Raw genomic sequence first — 26,633 nt, forward strand, 5'->3', positions numbered from 1 at the left:
AGAATCATGAGTCATGCACATCGTGTGATGTGATATTTGCAAACATTGAACACTGAAGTTGCCTTCACAGCTCTTCAACTGTTGAGTTTAGATTTTTCAAGGACCTTCATAAAAGTAGTTGAAATTTCTATGCTAGTGTTTAACTAAAACATGGAGCTTTTATATGTGTTGCAGGTTTTCAACTAGTTGTGTGATAGACTGGATACATATTCAACATTAACTGAAACTAGTTGTATGATAGGCTTGATGCATATTCAACACTAACTGAAACAAGTTGGGTGATAGGCTTGATACATATTCAACATTAACTAAAATCCACATTCTTCTGTGATCCATCTTCCTACTCCTCGGTTTTGCTAATTAATTCCTTGTGTGTGTAATTCCTGACCTTCAAGGATAAAAATAAAATCCAATTTTTACAGTGTTATGTTCTCAAAACATTATGATTACAGGAATGTAGCGATGTAGTAAAGGGATTATTTCACATTCTCTGCTGATGTGTAGTATGAGAAAAAGCTACAGATCAGGTATTCTCCTGAGTGTAATGTAGTGAAACACAAAATATGCTATGCTATAGCGGGGCTTCTCAAGTGGCTGCAATCTGGCCTGCAAAAGATATATTGAATTTGCACTCATCTGTAATGCAGGCCCTAAAGGCATACTGTATTTATGTAATAGGCTAGAACACCCTACTGTCCTAACCTGCAGTCCTGCACATTGCACAATGTAGGTAAAGTAAAATTTTGGTTCTCTCTGCCCTTTGCTCCAACCAGTGTTTCTGTCTGGTCCAGGTTAGTAAGTTAATGGAGAACCCATTCCTTAGAGGTACTGTATGCATTGTATTACCTAAACATGGTGCCTTTGCATGGCTGCCGTACAAAGTCAGTGAAACGTGCTGTATGTTTTTTTAAGCTGTCTGTCATTGAGGAATTGGATAATTTTCAATCAGCAATCTCAAGAAAGTTAAGTTTGTTTCATTTCCTCGTAGTTTCCCTTTCAACGATGTGACAAGATCATCGAACATGAACAAGCCCTCATTGCCAGGTAAGCTGTAGAGAAATGAAAGAAACTTATACAAGACCTTATTCATCAACTGACAATCAAAACAATTAAGAAGAATTGGAGAATGTATGAAGAAAGAAAAGATCTGCTTGAAATAGCAATTGTAACTAATCTTATTTTAAAAACAAGGAAATATAAAAAAAAGTTGAAGAGACTAACAAATGCTGTTCTTGCAGTAAAATGTAATGAAATGAAAGGAAGTAGTGATTGGATAGCTTAATATGTCAAACTAATTTAAAACTGTCCTGTTAATTCCAAAGATTCGTTGAGCCTTGCCTTTGTTTATCTGTCACATTGAATAATCGGTCCATAAACTCAATGTAGCATCATCCCCCCCTTCTCAATTCTCCCCCCCCCCCATTTTTTATCCCTTTCTGAAGGCTAAAGGGATCTGTGTTTTCATTATTGGTTGGAGGTCAAAGGTCATTTTAGGTCCTGGTGGAGGAAATGTCACTATAGCTTGTAAACAAGCTCACCCAACAGCTAACATTTGGTGAATCTGATAGATGGGTCATAGTTGCTCCTCCAACATATGTCTTTTTAGTAGAACTTTAATGGAGGTCAAAAGCATTATATGAGGTCATCAGGGGCAGAAACCAAGAAAAACCCTTGTAAACATGATAACTCTAGCTTTGATCAATATCATACTTGCAATGTGGGTGCCTCTGTTATTGGTGGATGTCAAAGGTTATTCGTGGTCAGTGGTTGTCAAATGTTGAAAACCTTTTTAAGCCTACAAATGCAGTGGATAAAAGCTGAAACACATTTCAACAGGCTATATCAGGTGGTTAAAATTTGATGAATCTTACACACTTGGTGTGTACTGCAGATGTTAAGAAATAGTAATACTGCCTCTTTGATGTTCCCGAAAAACTCCATCGAGACACCGTACAGGCCCCTTATATATTTATCTAGGTCGACGATTCAGTTTTCCCACGAGAAGTTTTAACTATCTTATTGAATCATGTCACAGGGCCTTTTCTAAAAATAGATTCGATGTGTCTGTAGAACATTCGAGAAGGTTCTTCTCACGTGGTATAGAAGTTTCCATAAAAAATACTGCATCAAGATAACCCCAGTACATCTCTCTCACGAGTCCCGATATAATATTACATGTCGGAGGAGCCGGGCTTGTCATAATACTACACTAACTGAACTCTGCTGTTGGTAAATTCCTTTAATTGGACAGATATTGGTCAGCTTCAGTGTTTTATAAAGCTATATGTAGTGCTGTATTAAAGGTCTGACATATCATCTTGAGGAGTATATATTCCAATATAGTTAAACCATGAATTCTGTTTTATAATATTGCACAAACCTACAGTATCGGTATCATAGAATAGATGCTCTCATAGCAGGGGACTTTAACACACCTAGTCCTTTTCGATGCCTCAGTTTGAAGTGGAAAGGTGAAAGGTTATCTTTGGCAATCTCTAGTCTGAGACATTTGTCAGTGATTGCCCATTTAATCAAACGTTTTATGGGAAAGTGGCGATCTAACTAAACAGCACACTTAGCAAGATGAAAAGTTAGATGTTATTATGTACAATGGCTCTCTACAGATCTGTGTACATGGAAAGCCCATGATCTTTACAGCGTCACATAGATTCGTCTTCATAGATTCGTAAATTAGCTGTTACTTGCCAATGAACTAAACTAGTCAGAGGTAATGTTATAACGATACTCCTATGGCTGAAACTGATCGTGGGACAAAATTCTCCAAACTGAAGATAATGTTCACAACTAAGCAAACATTCCAAATTTATCACATTACAAGAACAACTTAAGATCGATATTAGAATAGGATAGTTAAAGCTCTTGAAAACATCTGCCCGGTTCTTTCCTGTTCTGTAAACAATCCCCATTATGCTTTTCCTTACCAGTAGATTTATGGATATGAAAATAGACAAAGGAAAGCAGATAATATTAATTATCTCTGATTTTTTTTCTCTGTTCTTTCTTTCTCTTTGGCAGGCAGACCACCAACGCTATCGCAATACATTGCAAACAGATCGTCGAAATGAAAGCCGATAATATGATCAGCCCTTTCAAGTTTAAACAGGTTTGTTTGTTTATTTTAGCCAACTTTTTTTTTGTGCATTACAAGGATTAAATGCTTAAAGTAGTACGCATAATTATGTGCTTCAAAATAGACATGAAGCACTCCCATAGAATATGCAATAAGAGGTCTAGACATTAGTCATGTGTTTGTGTGTGTGTCTGCTGTCACATGTCGTTACTCATAAATACTGTATAAACAATATGATGGTATTATGGGGCGCCGTTATGGCAACAAGTTATATACATAACACATACCACGAGGCTTCAATGAAAGTATTTGCCGTGCAAATGCAGTCTTTCTGATCAAATTCGGTTTTTCGTGAAAGAGCAAAGAAATTGCAGACTAGATTGGGATTTGAACCAGCGAACGTAGGACTGCATGACTAGCTCCGGGTACAAGTGGTGTAGTGGTCCTCTTGCCGTAAGTACCAGAATGGGTACAAAGCTCTTGTCTGGCTAAAGTTTGAGTACTAATCTTGTTCTAGTAATATATTAGATTTCCAAAAATGAGTACAAATCCACAAGGTGGAGTACAAGCACAGCTATGAGTACCAGTACAAACTTGCTTCAAGTCTCCCTCAAGCATACAGTTCCTGTCCTCTGATGATCGCCAAGTAACCATCTCACTGATTTGTTTACATTTATTGCCGGTCATTTTTCAGCTGTAAATATTGACGTTAAATTTTTTTTATTTGGCTTGCAGAACAGGACAAATTTTATATTTGAGCTGAACTACTGTAAGTCAGAAGATTTTCTTGCCACCGCCTGCCAGCTTCTTCGAGCCTCAACCTTGCCTACACTCGATCATGATTCAATGGTACGGTCCTTCTCCTTCTTTTTCATGTTTAGTCCAAAAGTTTGAAATGAGTGGAGTATTTAAAAGATGAACGTGGCGAAGATTTAGTACCAAGCTGTCAGGGTGAATAACGCTCGAATTGGCTTCCGATTTGTAGCTGATTAGCCAAAAAAATGTGCAAATGTAACATTAAGGGGTTCTTTTGCTCTGAAGAAAATTGAATTCACATGTTTGAGAAATAGTAAAACATTTGCTTTTAAGCTGTACATCTCTGATATCTCTGTAATTATGAAAGTTCTCATTTGTTTTTACAAAACTTTGAATGAACATACAGTATCTCACAGGTCCCATGTTGGAATTGAACACACACAAACAAATTACAGTAGGATGCTTAAATTATTGTCCTCTTTTGTTTGTCAAAAGTAACTTGACCTATAAACTACCCTTTAAAATTTGATCTTTTAATTTGTATTTTGCAGATAGCAGCTATAGTGTTTTCCAGACAGAACAGAGTGCCGTTTGACACAAGCCGTCTGGACAACTTGTTTGAGAAAATCGTCTTGGAAACCACGGCTGAGAGAATCATGCCGTTGGTGGTGAATCCCGGTCGCATTCTGTTAACCTCAGATAGGCTGTATTTTCAACCATTTAACAATGTAGAAAACGTAAGTTTGACATTTAAGTATTATGTCAAATTCTTACTGCGAATAAACACCATTGATGATGTCACCCGAGATAAGGTTACAAGACTAATCAATACATTTTCATATTTTCATTTTCATATTGTTATACTCAATTTATGTTTGACATCATAGATCCAACAATCGTCTCCTCTTATTTTAAAATATTGATTTTCAACGTATCGCTATTTTGTTAAAACTTCGCCATTCTACTTGTCAGAACTTCTGCAACCATATCACGCAAATCGCAGTTTCATGAGATCACACCATAAATTACTTCAGTGTGAAAATCACTCAAATCGATCATGGGGCAAAAGAGGTTTTGCTGCTGCTGCCCCTTCTCTGTGGAACAGCCTTCCAGAACATGTACAACACAGTCCATCTCTTTCTTCTTTTAAACGCTCTCTCAGGACTCATCTGATGAAAACTGTTTAATTAATTGTTCACTGTTGCCCATTTTTGCTTGCATTTTAGTCTTGTACTATGTTTACTGTTTTCTGTTTAGCTGTCGCACTGTTTGTGTCACTGCACCATGAGCGTCTTTTTTGATGGATACTGGCGCATTATAAGTGTCCATTATTATAATTATTATTATTATTATTATTAAAATGTTTTTCACATATTTTTTTGTCCTGTAGGTTCCTGTCATGAAGTTCAAACTAACTGACATCAAGTTCATATTGAAACGGAGATTTCTACAGCAGCATGTGGTAAGATAATTCAATTTAACTAACTGGGTCATCCCTAAAAACCTTCAAGTCAACAAATTATGAGACATGAGATTGAAAGCTTGTAGAAGGAGATTTGGTTTTGATTTTTGTTATAAATTTATTGCTAAACTTTCAGTTTGTGATAAAGAGTATGATGTCATAGAGTAAATGCAACCTATTCTGAATGTATCAAATTTTTTAAATCCTTCATCCTTTCACTTTTTATTTATTGTTTTATTCTGCTTTATTGCTGTTATAAGAATCAAAAGTTGTTATTTATTAGTTGACTCATTTCCTGTGACATTTTTATGAAATGATTGTAAAAAGTCATTTCAGTATTCCATTACTCTAATAATCTTCGAAAATTCTATTAATATGCCATTTGTATCTAAACATTGTGAACTTTCATTTTAATGTAAAAACAAAAAGGTTAATGTGTTTTAGGAAAACTTATTGGAAAAAGACAGGGACTCATAAGTAATGCTGTAAGCAAGAAGCTTTATATATTGATTCAGTACCATAGAGAAAAGTCACAGAACAGAATATACCTGTAAATATATCTACAAATCCTCACTTTTGAAAACAGAAAAATCTTTGCTATAATATTATTTATTAAATCTGTCTGTTTTTCTCTTTTTTTTTTTTTTTTTGTTCTCTCAGGGAATTGAAATTTATTGCTCTGAAGCTTCACATAGATCTGACCTCTACCTCGCACTGGCCAGTGAAGAAGAGAGGGACAAACTCTATGATGACCTCATCTCTCAGGAATGTAAGTTACAAAGCAGTTATGTGATGATGTCTTGGAAAAGAGCATAGTGTGGTGGTTAAGGTGTCCCCACCCCCCTCCCCAACTGCCCTGTTCCTCACGTAAATCTTACCTCTACCTCTCACCTGGCCAGTGAAGAGGATAGGACAAAAATCTATGATGACCTCATCTCTCATGAATTTTAAGTTATAAACTAGAAAATGATCTCTGTGAAGGCACTGTGCAGTGGTTCCCCATCCTACAACCCTGTTTGTCACATCAATCCATTTCTACCTCTCTTAGAGAACTGGGACAAATCCTACAGACCCTCACTTCACAAGAAAGAATGCAAGTAATGAACTAGCTTCCTTCCCCCACCCCCTACCCCTCCTTCCCCTCCCCCCTAGCTAACAGGTCTGATCTCTGTTGCTCTATGACCAATGGTGCACAGACGATCCTGCCATGCAGTTGTTATCATTATCATCAGCAAGATTCTCAACATTAACTACGAAATCTGATTTATGCCTATGACAGGATAAGGTTTATGAGAGGATGCTGGTTGGGTCGGCCGAATTTGAAGTGCGGCCGCTTCAGTGGCCGTGAGGGGAGGTGGATGGGGGGGGGTTAGTATGTAGTATGCTCTTGCTGGTTGGGTAGGTGAAATATTCCAGAATATGCTTTGTTAGGGGAGGGGGATTGATTTCTGTGTGGGCATTATTCCAGAGTTTAACATTGACAATTCAGTCACTGATCTTCAGCCATTAGTTTGTATACTAAAGTATTTTCAAACATTTGGTTTGTTACAGCTGTGAGGGTGGTTGACACTGGTCAGGAAAACATGACCTACAGATGGCAAACAGGGCAGGTCTCAAATTTTGACTATCTGATGTTCTTAAACAGGTGAGTCGATCTGAGATTACTGAGCTAATGTGAGGCTTGGAAAAGCAGTGTGATAATTCACAGGGTAAAAGTATCGTTAAAACAAACGTGAGGCTAATGGTATCAAAAGGATACCATGATGACGTAACACTGATATATGCTCAGGAAGAGCTCTGAATATCTATTAGACTTGTATGATTAATTGCAAGGATATAGCTCTATCACATCTTAAACATCAGCATTCTCACATCTATTGTGGTAAAAGTCTAACAGGCATAACATGTATCAAAGCATGCTTATTCAGAAATTATTAAACAATTTTTAAAGTGCAGAGAACTTTTTGGATAGAACGCGATCGGAACAGTGATTTTAAGATAACGTTCCTGAGGTCACTGAGGTTGGCATGCCGTCCTATTCCCAAAACTGTTGTTTTCTTTTGTTCTTCTCAGTCATAAACATGGCAAAGAATGGAATGAAAAAGTAATTAAGATCTTCCCTACACTGTCCCTTACCCTCTTATACCCTCTACCCCAGCTGGAACCCTGCCTCTTGTGCAAAGATATTTATTCTACACTCTCCCTTACCCTCTCATACCCTCTACCCCAGCTGGAACCCTGCCTCTTGTGCAAAGATATTTATTCTACACTCTCCCTTACCCTCTTATACCCTCTACCCCAGCTGGAACCCTGCCTCTTGTGCAAAGATATTTATTCTACACTCTCCCTTACCCTCTCATACTCTCTACCCCAGCTGAAGACCCTGCCTCTTGTGCAAAGATATTTATTCTACACTCTCCCTTACCCTCTCATACCCTCTACCCCAGCTGGAACCAAGCCTCTTGTGCAAATATATACTTATTCTACATTCTCCCTTACCCTCTTATACCCTCTCCCCCAACTGGAACCCTGCCTCTTGTGCAAAGATATTTATTCTACACTCTCCCTTACCCTCTTATACCCTCCACCCCAGCTGGAACCCTGCCTCTTGTGCAAAGATATTTATTCACCCTCCCTTACCCTCTTATACCCTCCACCCCAGCTGGAACTCTGCCGCTTGTGCAAAGATATTTATTCTACACCCTCCCTTTCCTTCTTATAGCCTCTACCCTAGCTGTAACCCTGCCTCCTGTGCAAAGATAGTTATCCTGCACTCTCCCTTACCCTCTTATACCCTCTACCCCAGCTGGATCCCTGCCTCTTGTGCAAAGGGGATATTTATTCTACACTCTCCCTAACCCTCGCATACCCTCTATCCCAGCTGGAACCCCACCCCTTGTGCAATGATATTTATTCTACACTCTCCCTTACCCTCTTTTCCCTCTACCCCAGCTGGAACCCTGCCTCTTGTGCAAAGATATTTATCCTACACTCTCCCTTACCCTTTCATACCCTTTACCCCAGCTGGAACTCTTCCTCTTGCACAAAGATATTTATTCTGCACCCTCCCTCACCTACCCAGCTGGAACCCTGCCTCTTGTGCAAAGATATTTATCCTACACTTTCCCTTCCCCTCTTATACCCTCTACCCCATCTGGAACCCTCCCTACCTCTCGTTTTAATTGTTGTTTCCATTTGTCTCCAGTGAAGCAGACCGTAGCTTCAATGACCTCACCCAGTATCCAGTGATGCCGTGGATCTTAGCAGATTACTGTTCTACTAATCTAGACCTGGAGGAACCTTTGACATATCGCGACCTCTCTAAACCCATCGGCGCTCTTAGTCCTGAAAGGCTTCAGAGATTTAAGGTACACCACTTGATTTCTTCAATTATTTTATGATTGTTACCTTGGTATTTGTGGAGAGTCAGGAAGGTGGACTGGGAAGGCTTGGCCAATGGATGTTAACAGTCTTCTTTACAAGAAGACATGGATAATTTTCAGGGTTGTTCACCGTCGAATTAAAACTAGGTTCGTGTGTTGTCTGTCTCACCCTTTATCCTCTGTAGCTTGGCATCCAGAATATGCTGCCTACATCACTGATGTCCCACCTATGACCTCCTAGCCACTGTGTTCTTCAGCCAATAAAATCAGGCAACTTTCATCAAGGTCTTAACCTCTCTCCCCCCCACCTCCCACCCTAACTGGAATAGTTATAGTGATATTGTAGGAGGGAAAGAAGAAACTTTAAACTCTTCTTTAGTAATTATTATTTAGGTAGATTATAAAAAGATGAATGTTTCAGGTACTTTCAAAATTGAGTAAAACAAATCCATATTTAGCAAGAATCAATGGCCAATTTGTCATACGTGTGTCACCTCAAAGCCAGCATGCGTTGAATTGCTGGTTAGTGTAATATACATAACTATCCTGTAGGCTGGAATATGTGTTCTATATCATAATGACATATCGAGATGAATTCTCTTTGGTCTCTCAGGATCGCTACAAAGAGATGCCCGCACCTAAGTTTCTCTACGGATCACATTATTCGACTCCTGGCTTCGTGCTGTACTATCTACTCAGGAAGGCACCAGAGCATGCCCTCTGCCTGCAAAATGGAAAATTTGACCAGCCCGATAGATTATTCAGAAGGTTTGTGCGAAATTAGCATTCTGCTCTGATTACCTTCTTTAATAAACAGTTGCATTATCGGATTCAGCAGAAATCAAGAGATTCTGCATTAACTCGGCTGACATGGAGATTAAATCATCAATATTTAATCACATTCCATGTGAACTGTGTCTTAATTTTTTTTTTTTTTTTTTTGTGTGTGTATAGAAGAAATCTTGTGTACAACCTGTTAAAAGATATAATACAGCCTGTTCTGTTTGTGGAACTTTGAGGGATTCGTCACAAAGTCAAAAGTTGTTTTGCTGTTCAAATGTCTAGATCAAGTATCAATGACAAAAAAAAAAAAGGATAACGAATTAGCAGATCCTTTGTAATCTCAAATCTGCTTTTGGTTTTACATCCATTTCAAATTGAGGTATTATTTAAATAATCATCAATGTTGTCTGTAAAAGTTTAACATGCTAAGAAAACACTGGAGGGTTTAAGAAAGTAGTGTCTGGGAGGTAATTTGTCACTTCAAATTATTCCAAAGACCATGGCAACTGTTTAATAATTCCTTAAAGACCAACTATGGAGGCAAATTTTTATTCTTGGATTTCCCATTAATTTAGGAGTTTACATACCCATAATCAACATGTGTAAAAAATAATCTTCGAAAACCTACTATAACCCATCAAAAAACGACCACGAAAATGGACATTTTGGGTAGTCACGTGACATGAACCTCTGGAATGTCTGAAAACAGAGATTGACCCAAAGGAGCCTCTGGTCACCGTGACGTTATTGTTTGTATACCGCGAAAATCAAATGCTGATATAGGCACTGTTTGTACACAGATAGCGATTAATTGTACTGTTTTTGACTTCCAATTTCGAGCGTTCGAAAAGCTGTTAGCTTAAAACAAGAACACACGAAGGTTAACAACTAGTTTTAAGACAATTATAAGCAGAAATTTTAGTTAAATTGGTTATTTCATTAGCAAAATTTCCACTCAAATGGAAGCATCTTTTACATAGCGGAGCGCCAATAGGTCCGTACGGTACAATATACTGTAGAACATGCTGGCAAGCAGCTTGGCGATTCCGTAATACAATTTGATCGCAAGATACCGTAAACTGAACAGAAGAATAGACCTAAAAGATGCCTCATGCGTGATATGTGATGGGAAAATGGCTTACGTTACTGTCAACAAATTACCAAAAAGACACTAAACATAATCGAACAACTACGAGAAGACGCTGACCCGAATCGACCAGGGTAGCATATACATGACTAAGCTTCAGCTGAACATAGTACTTACTCGTTTTAATATCCAAAAGTACAAACACAGAAAAAGTATCCTTACAATAAACAAAATTTAGCAGTGAATACCCAAATCCACGTTTCTCGTTCAATCCTGGGGGAAATACTACCGTGACTCTGTGTAATTCCATAGAGTTAGGTCTAGTTGAAACAGGCCTTGACCAGTTACATCCCACAATCACAAGACAGTCACTAACGAAATAAAACGTCCGATCGCTACATAGAACCGTTTTTATTCAACTCCTTGGACCATGCAGATGCCGGAATAAACATAACGGACAATATAACACAATGTATCACGAACTCACGATACTGGAATACAACAAAGGAAATAGATAAATGCGATGAAATCCTATAGCATGACTATTTACACATGCTGTGAGCCATACATGTACTAACAATGCTACCCTATAGGCACGGTATATACACGGTCATCTCTTACGGTAAATATTATACTGTCAATTGCGTGATATAATGTTACATGTAAGGACGTCCAGAGCTTGTTTACGGTCAATTTCACATTAGCTATGTCCGGCCATGGTCCGACACAGCTATCAACAGAATATAACTTTCGCAGAATGAGACATTTGCAGCTTACACAGAGGCAGGGTCATGCATGTGGACTCATGAGCATGAGATACTCCGGGTGCTGAAAAATCTTTCCGCGTGGATCTCAAAAATTGATCCAAAGTCTGCGGCGTTTTACGTCGGTTCTTTTACTCGGAAATCTAAAAAAGCTGATGCTTTTGTTGGATGAGGTATAACTGCAACCTCCAACAACACAGAATTGTGGTATTTCGGGGGAAAAGGAGTAATATCGTTGATGTTTTTGGCAGCTCATGTATACAACTTTACACAGTAAAAGTATCGTTGTGAGTGAGGTATACAAACAGTGACGTCACATGGTCACCTGATGTCTTCGGAATGTTTCAGGAATGTCTGAAACAGGTTTCATAAAAAGCTGACTTTTCTTCCCATTTTTCACGTATTTAACGTCCGAAATTGGTAAAGTTAATTACAGCAATGTAATTGGAGTGAGTTCAGGATTACATACATGCAAAATGGTGGGATTTTATGTTCATCGAAAAGTCTCCATAGTTGGTCTTTAATGTCTCTTTGAGACAATTAATAGCACCTGAAGAATGCAATGAAAACTAAGAAATAACCAGTGACCAATGTTGGTATTTCTAGCAGATTGGTGGCTAGTACATAGGACCTCTCAAGCTTCTTATTACAGAAAAGTGATAGTAATAGACAGTTTCTTTTATTAAAATAAACAGAGCTTTTCCCTATTAAACAGAAACATTCAAGCTTTATGAATATTCATTGAAAGGATTAATTCAGTGTCTCCAACAAAGCGATAACAGAAATTCCAACACTTGGCAGCAGTGTTGTATTCCTTAGTGTAGAGACTCACGTTATGATTGTCAATTATTGCTATTACATCTGGCATAATCTCCCTTTATGACTTTTTGGACAGCTAGCACTCTCAGGAATTTCCAAAATCAACTAGAAATCATATCTTGTAAGTCGTTACTGTTCAGTAATCATTATTTACGGATACAGTGTTATTGTTACATTTAGGTTATAGCAGTGTGTAAGAAATCAAGGACATCTTTGCTAACATGAATTCAGACTACACATACATGTTTATTGCAATCCACAAGCCCTATGTCATCTTTGTAATTTTTTTCACCACCGCAGTGTCAAGGAAACTTGGGACAACGTCTTGGACTTACCGTCAGATGTGAAGGAACTCATTCCCGAATTCTATATGCCAGAAATGGCCGACTTCCTGGAAAACAGGGACAACTTGCAACTGGGTACAAGACAAGATGGGTCAAAGGTCAACGACGTAGACTTGCCGCTGTGGGCAGAAGGTAAACATCACAATTGTACACCGTTGTTGTTACACCATTAATGCACAGAAGGGCTCATTGCGAGGGTAACAAACGTAGGTAGTAACCGATGAGTGTATTGTATTGTTAAGTTGTATAGCAGAAGGGTTTTTGAATCAACTTGCTATGGGCACCAGAGCAAACAATTGGATGGAGCAAGGGCCAGACAGAACCGAAATCTCACTGAACGTAGATTAGATCGATGGGGAGCTTAGGGTCTAAGTCCTTAAGGACCCACATACATGATTAGTACAAGCTTGGTGGCTGATTATTTTTGTTGTTGGCCAATCAAATTCTTTCCAGGGCCAGATTTACCCCTGCGGGCCACCTTTTCAGTACCCATTGTGAAGGGGAATGCCCTAAATCCTCACTCAAATCAAATCTTTGGGGTGAAATGCACAAGTTCTGTTCATTACACTAAATCATATGCAGAGCATTGAAAACTGCCCCCTTGTGTAGTAGCTGAGAATTCATGTCCAATATCTCACCACTGCACTGCTTTAAGTATTCCCTCGTAACATACATACTCATAAATTACACATTAGAGCTTTGAACGAAACACAATTTTGGCTGAATTTGGAAAGTTCTCAGTGTTTTGTAAGAAACTGTTTGCCACATCATCTGTTTTAGAAATGTCGACATAGATAATCCTTGATGTCTCTCATCGTAGATACGGTAGATTTCTGCAGGAAGTTAAGGCAAGCCATGGAAAGTGAGCATGTCTCTAGAAACCTCCATCACTGGATTGACCTCATCTTTGGCTATAAACAGAAAGGAGAAGAGGCGGAGAAAGCAGATAATGGTGAGCGAGAAATATTAATCTATATTTTTTGTTCTGAGGAATTATTTTTGGTCTTGTAGCTTAGGTTTTCTTCTGATTAGCTTTGCTCATCCTGTTTTCCAAGATGATGATGATGCAGAAGAAAACCCAGGAGTCACTAGAGTTGAAATTTACATGTTGAGAGTTATCAAACTGACCTAGGTTGCATTGTTTGAGAGGTCTGATATTTTTGCGAAATTTGACAGTGTTTACTGCCGATGTTTAAACAATGGTAATGCTGCACAGTTAACTGGTCTCGTAACTACAAATTGTGTTATTGAAACTGTGGTTCTAACCAGTTCCTTACATTACGAAAACCGAAAGGAGCCAGTCATGACAAACGCATGTAAAAATGCCTAAGTATGGCTGAAAAACAGGAACTTTATTTTCATTAGCCCCCCAATAAAAAGGCTAGTGCTAACCATTGATCCATTTAGATAAATGTTTTCATACGTGTCCCATCGTCCAAGATGACAATTTTTTTAGTACCGGAAGGCTTATTTTCTCTATGAGGTCATCTGACGTGTGGTTTCATCAAATTCACACTAAGAAAACTTGACAAAAGAATTTCAAAATTTGTCATTCCTAGGCCTACCTGTATAAATCTATGTAAGTAATGAATTTTGTATCATATGAACAAAGCATTTCAGGAAGCGGTAATAATGCATTAGCACTTATTTAAGTTGTACAGGGCTAATTACACCACTAACTACAGTCATATTATTGAGATTTGTTGGAAGATATTTTCCAATGATTTGATTGGCCGATAGTCCGCAACAAACTGTCTGAACATATTTCAGCATTTCCGTTCTCATTGTACACAAGGCCTCTGCAACTGATTTGATTTGATCTCTGTTAATTTCAATGTGTTAAGACTATGATAATCAGCCCTATGGGTTAATGTGCATAAATTCAAAATTTTAGGACAGTTTTTCACATTTTCGTCATCAATCATGGAAGTCATACTGCCAGCGGCTGTTATGATTTCTCAAGGTCTTGCATTCAGAAAACTGAATGATCACATTTCTGCAAATTCTATCAGTTTGTGCTGTGTTTGTATAACTTGGTTTTAGAAAAGTTATTTCATATATGGTCTATTTTATTTTGCCTTTGTACATGTTAAAGCTGCATTTGCCTGTCGTTGTGCAGTTAACACCTGTTCTATAAACCAAGTGCTAATCAAAACTCAATCGAGTTTAAATTTCTTTTAATAAACATTTGAACAAAGATTCATATCTTTGTTTTGTTTGCAATTTCCTCCCATATGTATAACATAGATGGCTGCAAAGACAAAGGAATTCAAGATTACCTTATTTTCGTTTCGAAAATGTGTCAGATTGGGTGGAAGAAAACTTTGTCAAATAGACAATTAGTGTGCATATGTACTTGTGTAGTGTTCGCAATGAAAACTGGTTATTCGGTTAAAACTGGTTTCAGAATTCAAAACAGAATGGTGTTACTTAAGCCAAAACCGTGCAACCATAAGCAGTGGTATAAAAGTTGGTTTGACTCAAAGTCTTAGATCGAAATAGTTCAATTTAAGAGAAGTTGCACTTGGTAATACCTTCACTTGATACTTACTAAACCTCAACAGACCTATGAGGTGGCATTCACTTAATTGAGTCACCCTGACTCTTTACTATACCATCGTGACATCAGTCTTATGAATATGTTGATTGCAAAACATTTACCTTAAACTGAATCATAGCCTTGTTTGAGATATAAAATTCTGTTTGATATACAAAACAGTTTGACAGAGTTGGGTTGACTTTTTTGACTCTTACTTCAACTCCCTCAAAAGCTGGCTCAGTTGACTTGAGAGTGATTCTTCACAAACATTTGTTGTCAGATTTGGAGTTGTAACTATTAAACTACTCATAAAAGGACTTTATTGTGGCTGAAGTTGATTGCTTAGAAAAACCACAGCATCATAACATTTTGAGGAAAAGAATGCTTCTACAAAAGAGATAAATTGTGATGAAATTCTAAAAACAGAACTTTGACAGCTAAGCAAACATTCCAAACGTATCAGGTTTCAGTAATAAATTAAAAAGAAAATTATAATATCTTAAAGAAAGCTTTGAAGTGCATTTGCCCAGATGACATCACAGACCCAGTAATGTGATCCAACTTCCTGGAGTAGTTGAAGGTTTAGCAAGTCAAAATAGGTTACATTCAATCAACCATATCTCAAGTCAGGTGCAAGATATTGAGATGTGGTGTTCAACTAGCGTATGGATTATTATTCTCTTCAATGTAAGTTTCACACTGTTTGTCATCGGAAAATCCTATAAATAAGGCTGGACTTGAATTGACCTGGAATTAATTAACAAGGAATGTTATCATTCCCAGAGTACATTTGTAAAATCTATTGAAGCTCGATTTGGTTTCTAAACCGACGTATTACGTTTGTTTATCTTTCCAGTATTCTACTATTTGACATATGAAGGAGCAATCGACTTGAAAAAGTAAGTAACTAATTCCATTCGTTTAAGTTTCATATTCTGACGAATGACTTCCACAGCCTGCCTCTGATGTTAAATGGTTGATATATAGATATGATGTTTCAAACGTTTGAAATAAGAGCAGGCACACATGTCATAGATCATTGTACTGCTCTTCAAGCTAGCTGTAGTTCCCTTGCAGACAAACCTGTTGTCCACTCGAAGAAACAAAACAAGAAGGAAAAAGTTACCAAGCCCCCAAAAGGGACAAAATAATTGAATTCGAAAAGGAGGTACAAGGACACATAGTGAAGGAATGTTGCAAGAACTTATATCATTAAACTTCCAGAACATAAAACTACAAATGGGGCTAAAAGTGAGATGGCAACTAAAATAACAATTGAAGAAATGTACAAGAAATATATCATGCATATATCATGCATACTAACTAATTAATTAATATTGATGAATTAATCAGACTGTACCAAAATATCATTTGCAAAAGGTAAACTAAACATTAGATCTGTTTTAGAAATTGTATTTCATGTAAAAGAATATGTATCTTGCAGTCTATAGGCCTGCACTTGAATATAAAAACTAAAAACGGGGCTAACAGTGACATGCCAACTAAAATTACAATTGAAGAAATGTGAAAGAAATATAATGCAAATGCCATGCAAACTAACTAATTAATTAATATTGATGAATTAAACAGACTGTACCAAAATATCATGTGCAAAAGGTAAACTATTACATTAGGTCTGTTTAGAAATTGTATTTTCATATAAAAGAATATGTATCTTGCAGTCTACAGGCCTGCACTTGATTTGAATCGAACCAACGTAAAATAATAGTGGCATAATTGTCTGTAAATCCGCCATTGATTGGTATCAGCATTTTTTTTTTTGGCCCCTTTTCTCCCTTGTTTCAAAATGTTAAAGTATTTCAAATCCAGAGGAGAGAGCATCATTTAGAGCACAAATCATGGAATTTGGCCAAATACCAAAGCAAATATTTCAAAAACCACACCCGGTGAGGTTTGAGAAGCCCGAACCAGAACAAACCGCCGCAGAATCGATCATCAACTCGGAGAACACGACGACCGAAAATGGGCTCTACGAGACGAGTAACGGCTCCGTTGAAGAAAAATCTTGCCATGTAATTAGTGACGATTCACAGAGTGAGTTTGATCTTCTGATAATAGACTTTTGTTGTTTTTGTTTTATCTTGGTGCTCTTATTTGTTATGATTGATTGTTTTTGCATTATCATAGGTCTTTCTTGCTCCAATCAGTCGTTAAAATCTATTTTATATTTGTTATTTTTAAAGTAGGCTGAATGTGTGATGAAAAATTTTAAGTAAGCAACTGGGCAGTTCATGCTTGAGAGAAAATCCCTCATCAAATATAGGTCTTATGAATGTATTATGTGAGATGGGAAGGCTTTTGAAATGAAAATGAAACATGTTAGAAAATAAAGGACAATGGTGAACAAAAGGGGTAATTATTAGAAATGCCCAGAAATCTAAAACATATTTATTTTAGTAGTAAGAAAAATAGACGAAAGTGTCTGTGTATGTTGTGTGCCAGTTAGTTTACATTAAGTGCCAAATTAACATCCTCTGATGCCCTTTGGCACAATAAGCTAGTCTCCCCACCCCCCCCCCACCCTTTTATTAGAGTTTGCAGACACCATCTGCAAATTAGTATAGTTGCTATGTCCTGTTTGGAAGAGTCCACAGAGGCCTTAATGATGACCGTTGGGACTCCCTGACTTTGGGAGAGCCTTAGGCCCTCATCTCGCCTACCTGTTGGGTAAACCGACATGCATAATCTGTTTTTGATCTCATATTTGTAAGCGAACAGAGCTCTCTCTCAAGTTATCATTTCTTTTTATCAACGACAGCGCCATCTTCCAAGCAAAGTTTCCGAGAGGTCATTGATCGACTGGCGGCACAGCACAGCTATAAACTACACAAAGAGTGAGTGGATATGTCTGGTATTTGACTACTTCATGTGTTTAAATAATAATCATTATTAAAGTTCAACAAGTATCACCATGTTGTAGTTCTTTCTCTCTCTCTTCTCTCTGTAAATGAATATTTCTTTTTTTTTTATCCTCCAAAGAGGCGTAAGAGCTACATTGCAAACCAAATGATTGCAAAGGAAGCAATTCAACTTTTGTTTATAAGGAATGGGGGGGGGAGACAAAGAAAGAATAACAAAAACATTTTGAACTTGAATTTTATTTGTATAAAATGTTTTTTTTTCCTTCTTTTCTCTATATTCTGCAGTGCTGTGACAGCTCTAAGAATATCAACAGATCAAAAGATTATTTATTCCGTTTCCAAAGGTAAGATATGTACCAGTTTTATCACTCTAATTTTGCATCAGATATTGGTTTTTGCAACAAACTAAGAGTTTAAAGTGTCAAGTCATTCTTTATTCAATATTTCAGGCAAAAATTTTCCTGTTATTGCTATTAAAATCAATTTCAATTCGACCAGAAAAGAGTGTGAGAAGCTATTTAGTATTATTTTTTTTTATTAGCTGTTATTTATCAAATTTAGGTTAAGCCTTGTAATTTGAATCATTTTTCTCTTTTTCAAGATGAATCTTTTTTTTTATCTTTTTCACAGATGCACATCTGAAACTGTATTCCATGGAGGATAAACACCAGTTAAGAAGCATCAACATCTGCAACATGCCACTGTCGTCCTTAGCTGCCATGCCTGATGGCAACTTTGTACTGGTGGCATCCTGGGATAACTCATTGTGAGTATGAAGGAGACATTTCCTATTCCACTTTAACTTGACTCGAAAGTGAAAAACCTTCTGAAGTAAGATAAAAGATGATAAATATTCCATTTGATTCTTGAATTAGCAATTTGAACTGCTAAAAACAGCATTGGATTCTGGTCACAACAATCGATTATGATTTTAGATCTGTCTGTCTGTTTGAGCTGTTTTATATCTGTATGGGTGTCACCAGTCTGCTGTGTAAGACAAGATGTTCTACTCCCTCCCCCTACCACCCACCTCCCCCCCCCCCATCCCTCCACTCCCTCCTAGTTTATTTTGATTTTCTCTTGATCTTCCAGGCACCTTTACTCGGTTGATTTTGGAAGAGTAGTCGACACCATACCGGCCCATGACGATGCAATAGCTCAGCTGTGCTGGCATAACACAGAGGCTGCTCTACTAGCTACAGCATCCTGGGATTCTTCAGTCAAAGTATGGTCGTGCAGTCGGACGATAGACGACAGGAAGAAGGTAGACGCTTGTTGTATAGCAGAACTGGAGCACGAAACGGGGGTAAATATTAATAATAATAATAATAGTAATAATAATAATAATAATAAATGGTACTTATAAGGCGCAAAATCTTCCGAAGTTGAACTCAGAGCGCACAAGGACAAAAGGACACACGAACGAATTCTATGAATCGGGAAAAGCTTGATGGAAGAGATGTGTCTTCAAATTGCTTTTAGTAAACACGTTATGTCACATGACATGATCTCTCTCGGTTGTCAGGCCTAGAATTTAACAGTTTTAATTACTTGGTAAAAGTTATCAGACAATGTTTAAGGAATCAACTGGCAATAAAATCAAGTTTTCACTGGCCTTTCTTTCTTTTCCTGAATTTGTAACACATCATCGGGCTTTTGAGAGCAGCTCAATAATATATGCCGATAGTAAGCAGTTATACAAAGATGATGGAAATCATGCTGATGCTTTCACTAGCAGTTGTTAGTGGACAAATATCATGTGTTTATGTTCTAATTGCTGCCTACCTGGCAGTTAAACAGAAGTGCTTGTAATTAACCAGTTTAACCATATTCCAATACCAGAGAGCGTGGTGGGGGTGGGGGAGGGGCGTGGTTTGGTTTAACACAGGGATGGTAGAAAACACATTGTGTTTATTAGGATGGCTGTTGGCAATATCGTAGCATGGAAATGTGTCTCATTTGAACAAAGTAAAGACATTTTGAGTGCAGGTCATATTTCTACATCTTTGTTCGCTTTCCAGATATATTTTACCTTTTACTAACAAAAAAATACCTCAGACATTGCATAATGCTCCTTTAAATCAAAGTCCTTCAGTTTAATGTTTTCATCAGCAAGGGCTCCAAAGGATAGAAGTAAGAACCACTTATCCTTGACATTATTTTTAATGCATTGTAAACATGTCATTTGGGATCTAACAAAGTCACAATCTTTGTATTCTAACCTTTAGTAGTCCAGCTATGCAACTGAGAAATCTCAGGATTAATAAACAGTGACACTCTGTCTCTTATCTAGTCCATTCGCAGGGGTTTTTTAGTTTTCCCAGCCTCTTCTGCCAAAACTAATAACTTTCAACCTTTTGATTATTCCAAGATTTGAAAGATTCAGGGTGCAAGTTGTGAAAGAAATTGAGAAACTTCAATCCAAAATCCATAGATGAGAAATTTGGTTGAAAAATTTGTAATCTCAAATTTTGAGTTAGTTATACAGAATGTGAGGAAGTTGTTAACAGGCTGCATTTTTCTTCTTTCTTTTTTATGCAAAAAATGTAAATGTTGCATCAAAATGTAAACCACAGTAATTAAAGATGCTTTGAACATTCTAAAACAAATACCAATAAAGGTTGTCCAACAGTGTGTTTACTTCACGTTGTTAATGTGATGTTAACGTAACAGTATTAAGAATACCGTTCAAATATTTACATCTTTGGGGTTTGGTTGTCATTGTACAGTTGAACTTTGACCCTTCTGGCAACACTGGGTGGCAGTTCATATAACCTCTCTTTTGTCACTTTCCTCAGGTGACATGTCTTGATTTAACGTCAGACCAAGCATCGCTGGTTTCTGGCACCAAAGATGGCAGCGTCTACTTCTGGGATATACAGAGCCAGACAGTCCATCGACATTCCCATAGCCATGTCGGAAATGTTAATACTGTCAAATTTAGTCCAGGTAACGGAAAAAAAGTAGTAATAGTTTTGTTTTACAAAAGCAGTTGGTGAAAATTGTAAAAGCAACTTTTTTCCTCTGCTACAATTCTTCTACCTCCCCTCTCCCTCAACCTCCATCTCCTATCCCTTCCATCTCCCTGTAATCTTCCCTAATCTAAATTGACTCAACCTATAAGTTTTGTGCTGATAGAATCTCTTTGTGTCCCCTCCCCACCCCCCGCCACCCCCACAGCCTCCCATAACCATATTCAAATAGTCCTTTTGGTAAGTATTTTCACAGGTAAACAAACAAAATGCAACAGCAATTTGTAAAATTCATTTGCAACCAGCCAATCACTTTGTTGTAACATACTAACAAGGAAGTCATGACCATAGTACCAAGTTCTTGCAAACCTATTTTGCACCCATTTAACAAGTCTCCAACAGCAAATGACAAATTTCTCAGTCTAATAGATTTTGTTCCTTTTGTGTGCTTCTGTTGATAGATGACAAACTGGTAGCATCGGCCGGTGAGGACGGGTATCTCAGGGTGGTGGATATCCAGACAGGAACCGAGGTATTCGCTAAGAATACATCCCAACCTTTGAGGTGAGAAGTAGTTAACCTATCATTACACGATGGAACTCACTCAGACCTGTCATATCAGTTGAGTCTGAGGTGTTAAAATTATGATGTACATTCTGGTGCTTGGGGAAGGGGGGGAGAAATAAAAATAAATATATTAATTAATTAATTAATTAATTAATTCATTAATTAAATAATAAAAACTCTATAATAAAGAACTCTGAGATTAATTGATAATAATAGGGTATTATGCAATCACATATTAGTCTGTTATTATTTACTTAATATTGGTGCTTGGGGAAGGGGGGGGAGCAGAAAATAAGTTCATAAAATAATTAATTAATAATAAAAACTTTATAATGAAGAACTCTGGGATTATTGATTATAATAGGGGATTATGCAATCACATATTAGTCTCTGTTATTATTTACTTTTAAAACATGAAGCACATTTTCCTGGATACCTATGGTAATTACAAGAGTTACAGGCATGAGGCATGACATTTATTACATGTATGTTTTGTGCCTGGCTATACTAAGCCAATCACATGTCACCATATCCTATGATCACTGCATGGTAGGGAGATGCGAACATATGATGTATTGTACTGTACTCAGATAACTTGCCTAAACAACCTGCCAATAATGGTAGCCGCATGTCAACATCAAAATGATTCTGTCTACATATGCTGTTTTAGGTTATGTTTTTTTTATTAACCCACCTGGCTATGGCGACAGCCGGTAACCATCATAGTGAGCTGTTTACACGTGTTGTACGACGGTGTATTTATGATTGCTCACCAGCCCATGTTCTACGGGCAGCTTAATTAAAAAATGTCTCCCAATATTTTATTTTTATTCGTAGATGCTTGGCGTGGGTCAACGATTTTCTTTTCGTCGGAGATGCGAGAGGAGTAGTCAGTGTTTGGGATATGGTGAAAGTTGAACCAATCGCCAGTCTACAAGATCATGACAGTAAGTTAACTCATTCCACCGTTTTGTCACGTAACGCAGGTAGTTATTGCTAGATTATAGAAGGAAAATAATAGTGCATAACTGTACGGAAGTGTAGAGTGGACAAGATGTACTCACCATGTAGGACGATAAAATGGAAAAGATCAAATTCACACTCAGATTTTCATCCTCAAAACTTCAAAAGATCTGAAAATTACCATTTTAATAAGATGAACTTAAGTGTGCAAACTGGCAATGTCAGATTTTTTTAAATTATTTTATGTTTGTCAAGATGGTAGTAGGTGTGCAAAATATTAGTAAATTCTTAGGTTTTGACGCTTCATGGTGATGTCCCTTCTACACTTCCATATAATTTGTCATTAATTGCATAGTGTACATGAGATGAAGAGTTATGTCGGCAGATGGATTGCAATCACATCTCCAGATAATCTTGACAGGACCTGTCGGGTAGATACAAAACAGATGAAATATTTCATCTGCGAGTGTGGGTGTAACAGATGGTCAGTGTGTGCAAACACACAAGCCTGCATCATATTTTGTAGCTAAGAGCAAAATATGTTTGTTTTATGCCACGAGTGATTGGCTCGACCTTCGTCTCTGACATTTCAAAGTGCCATTTTCTAAATATTTAAAGACTGATTAAAGAAAGACCAGGGTATCTGAAGACATAACCTATAACGTAAGTCTGCCAAAATTCACATGAGAATGACAAAAACAAGCGTGAGATTTGCAAAAGGATCATAAAAATGCATCAAATTTGTGGGACATGAAAAATTTTCTATATAGGACTCGACATGGTTACACAAATGCAAAGAGATTTGTACACAGGACAATAGAAATTTAACTGAGAAAACAAATTCATCAACCTTAAAACCACTATGCAAAATGTTACCACTAAATTATTCATTGTCTGTGCAAGATATGAATATTCATTGTCTAATTATGACACGTCTTCTATTCAATTTCCGTACGTTCCATGGATGCCTGTTAATTTGCTTTTACACAAACCATTCCTTAACAAAATACTTCTTGACTTTTTCTAGTAAGCACATTTGGTTAAATATAGTACAGATGGCATAGCTGAAAGGCTAGCGGAGAGGGTTATGTTTTACAAAGCGACACCGTCAGTAAGGTGTTTTAAACAGATTGATCGATAAGGCATAATCAAGTTTGTTTGGCTTGTGTGATTTGATTACTGCATATTCAACATATGTCTTCCTGGCAGCAAATCTTATCTATTATCTTTTGCCATCCATCCATCCAATTCTGTTTTTTTGTTTTTTCTCGTTTTACAGATGCCGTCTGCAGTTTGGAGATTTGCCAAACATCTGCCACGGTCGTGTGCGGACACGACGACGGGAAGACGGTTATATGGAAACCTAGGTAGAGTAGGAGAGTAGGTAGGAATTTTATGATGTAATTACAGTAAAAATAAACCTAACTGTTGCATTGTGCACTGGTGCTACAGTCGACATACCTCACACATTCATAGATTAATATAATATGGTTCCAGTTAACAAGCTCTTCCAATGGTACAAGAAAAGAAACACATTTTTTTTTTATCACGTCTGATTCGTCTTGAAGTGATGTCACATGAAGTGGTGATGTCCCATGACATCTTGAGAGGTTAAAGGTCATGTAGTTATGGCAATTGCATGAGGTTACTGGAAGTCAAGGAAATCTTACATACTTGAATCATTTTTAATTCATGAGATTCCAAACATACACATGAGCTGAATGAATAACATTTTTGGCATGGCACACTACATACCCAGACAGGGAAATACAGTCTGACAGGAAATATCTTCATCTTCTTGTTTAGATTTGATTCTGTGTCGTTTTCAATAAATTTATGTGAATATTAAAACCATGGAGGTGATAAATATGAACTGATTCGAGCCCCTCCCCCCCCTCCCCTCCCTCCCCCTCTTTTGGAAGTGTGTCATTATATTAACTCCATTTGTCATTCCTTCACATTTCATAACATCTTATGATATAATATGAATTTTGTCAGAAGGTTGGATGAGGGGGGACACTGAGTAATTTGAATTTTGTTTGGATTTTATAGGATTTTTTCCCCCTCTCTCTCTCTCTGTATGCCCTTCGTGGCTTATACAATTTAAACCAATGCTTGAAAACCTCTCCGTTCTACACTCTGGGTTGTATCAATTGCAATCTGGGGTGTCTGCATTCACTGGTAAAGAGTGTGGAAAGAAAAATGGGCATGTTACTATGTACACACTCGGGGGGGGGGGGCGGTGGTAGGGGATGACTCCAGATTAAAATCAGCCCACCGCCCTCCACTAGTAGACAATGTTACAAACAAAATATATAGTTTAGGTGCATCTCTATTTTACCAAGGCTCACCCATGTAACCCCCCCCCACCCCACCTCCATTCACTGTGCAAACGTTGTGGTTGCACCCCTGCCAGGGCTATGCAATGGACAGAGTGCTACCAGTTGAGAGTCTTTGCAAGATAGATTGACATCTCTAAGGTCTTGAACATTTTTTGTTTACTTTACAATACTGTGTAATATTTATCATTTTTTATCTCTTGAATTAATGGGACAGTGTAAATGAATAAAATCATTACAATTGAAAAAGTTTAACATTTGGTTTATATATAGAAATATTGTCGTTTTAAATTTAAGTGCAATTTTATCAAACTATTCTAGTTCAAAAGTTGCAGCCATCTAATATTTACATCATACAAATCGCTTACTCTTCCAGTCCTGTCCATTTTCAGATTGTCCCCCCCCCCCTCTCTTGAGTAACTCATGTAACTTCAAAGACTCAAAACACAACATACTGCATTTAGTTGTTTGTTTGTTTGTTGAATAAGTTTCACAACAGGCATATTTATCTCTAGAATAGTCTTTCTTGTGTTTGGAGACTTTGTGGGAGAGAGATCCAATAGGTCAGTTTAAAGGCATTGAAGACTCGCTCCAAACCGCATGCCGACGTCTGAAAAAGTTAACTTTCTGTTGCTTGTGAAGTGAAGTTTTCTTCTTGTCGCTACAAAATGCAGACTAATGAAATGTGATACCTTGTTATCTTTTATCTAGACCTGAGATGTCCATCTCTGCTATATGTACACTGTGTTGTAGGTACTGACCGTAGCTGTATGTATTGACTGTACACTAGTGTCTAATTACCGACGGTAGCAAGCTGTGTGTGTATTTTCTGGGATCAATGGTGGTGTTCAACACTTCTGTTACACCTCATTCGAATCTAGGTCAGATTACCGGCATGGGACGTTTCTTTGTGCGCGAGTCTTCACTCCCTCCAAATATTAATTCTTCACAAGTATTCATCTTCATATCCATAGTTTTAATTCTTTTATAAGTCTCTTTTCTATCCGTTTATCTTCTCTGTAGATATTGTTTACTAACATCTGATTATTTTGCTTAGTTTTTCTGTGTTGCACAGTTTTACTATTGCGTTGTTTCATTAACGCAGGGTCAGATTCAGGTGGGTTGGCCCTGGTGTCTCGTTGAAGCTGACTCTCATGTATTGGTTCTAGGCCACAAAAAATGATTAATATTTTAGACGTTAAACCCTGGAGTCTGCTGCATATTTAGGGCTGTAGATTTACATGCAAGATTCTACTGATACCTACTTTTAATTTTTTTGTGTGGGGATGAAGAGACAATTCCCCTCCCTCCCCCTCCCCCTCTCTCTAGGATCCATGCCCGTAGTAACAGTGGTAACAAATGGGTATGTATGAACAGACATTTCAAATCGCAAATCAGTAGTAATTAACTAATCAATGGCTAGGCTGGTTAGTCCATGGTTTGCCTTTAATTAACAACTCTAGTAGTGTCCATCAGTTTTGTCATCACTGGAGAAGGCATTGCTTTCCAGTCAGGAAAAAATAAAATGGGGATTTTGGTTACGCATTGCTGCTTGTAACCGTTAGATTTTAATTGTTAATTTAAAATGAATTATGTTAAATTATGATTAAGTTCATTACCTACTTACATTTTACCGTTGATTGATTTTACTTTTGATTGAAGTATATGTTACGTATCGTTGGTCTATGAATGACTCCCGGTACCACTTTTATTTTATTTACATATTTCCATATTTGTGTGAACTGATGATTTCTCCCCATCGTAATTCTATTCTTTTATCTAATGAACTCATTATTGTAAGATAATTGTTGTATTTCTAAAACAAACAGCTCATTATTTGAATGTATGATATTTTAATGCATGAAAGGGGTGGGGTGGGGGG

At 37.4% G+C, this 26,633-nt stretch overlaps 1 protein-coding gene across 1 annotated transcript in view; it reads left to right on the top strand.

Moving 5' to 3' along the window:
- LOC139964416 (protein FAN-like) overlaps positions 1 to 23,947 on the top strand; it is a 28,216-nt gene extending 4,269 nt beyond the window's left edge. The window contains exons 5-25 of the mRNA XM_071965977.1: positions 989 to 1,044; positions 3,037 to 3,124; positions 3,827 to 3,940; positions 4,399 to 4,584; positions 5,238 to 5,309; positions 5,970 to 6,078; positions 6,861 to 6,954; positions 8,515 to 8,677; positions 9,306 to 9,460; positions 12,446 to 12,621; positions 13,310 to 13,441; positions 15,885 to 15,927; positions 16,845 to 17,083; positions 17,808 to 17,883; positions 18,196 to 18,254; positions 18,541 to 18,676; positions 19,003 to 19,216; positions 20,709 to 20,859; positions 21,344 to 21,446; positions 22,287 to 22,396; positions 23,692 to 23,947. Coding sequence (XP_071822078.1) covers positions 989 to 1,044; positions 3,037 to 3,124; positions 3,827 to 3,940; positions 4,399 to 4,584; positions 5,238 to 5,309; positions 5,970 to 6,078; positions 6,861 to 6,954; positions 8,515 to 8,677; positions 9,306 to 9,460; positions 12,446 to 12,621; positions 13,310 to 13,441; positions 15,885 to 15,927; positions 16,845 to 17,083; positions 17,808 to 17,883; positions 18,196 to 18,254; positions 18,541 to 18,676; positions 19,003 to 19,216; positions 20,709 to 20,859; positions 21,344 to 21,446; positions 22,287 to 22,396; positions 23,692 to 23,783 — 2,568 coding nt within the window. The 3' untranslated portion in view covers positions 23,784 to 23,947. The remainder of the gene's footprint in view (positions 1 to 988; positions 1,045 to 3,036; positions 3,125 to 3,826; positions 3,941 to 4,398; positions 4,585 to 5,237; positions 5,310 to 5,969; positions 6,079 to 6,860; positions 6,955 to 8,514; positions 8,678 to 9,305; positions 9,461 to 12,445; positions 12,622 to 13,309; positions 13,442 to 15,884; positions 15,928 to 16,844; positions 17,084 to 17,807; positions 17,884 to 18,195; positions 18,255 to 18,540; positions 18,677 to 19,002; positions 19,217 to 20,708; positions 20,860 to 21,343; positions 21,447 to 22,286; positions 22,397 to 23,691) is intronic.
- The last annotated feature ends 2,686 nt before the right edge of the window (positions 23,948 to 26,633 follow it).

This window comes from Apostichopus japonicus, chromosome 3, assembly GCF_037975245.1.
Source record: "Apostichopus japonicus isolate 1M-3 chromosome 3, ASM3797524v1, whole genome shotgun sequence".
NCBI classification, from domain to species: Eukaryota; Metazoa; Echinodermata; class Holothuroidea; order Aspidochirotida; family Stichopodidae; genus Apostichopus; species Apostichopus japonicus.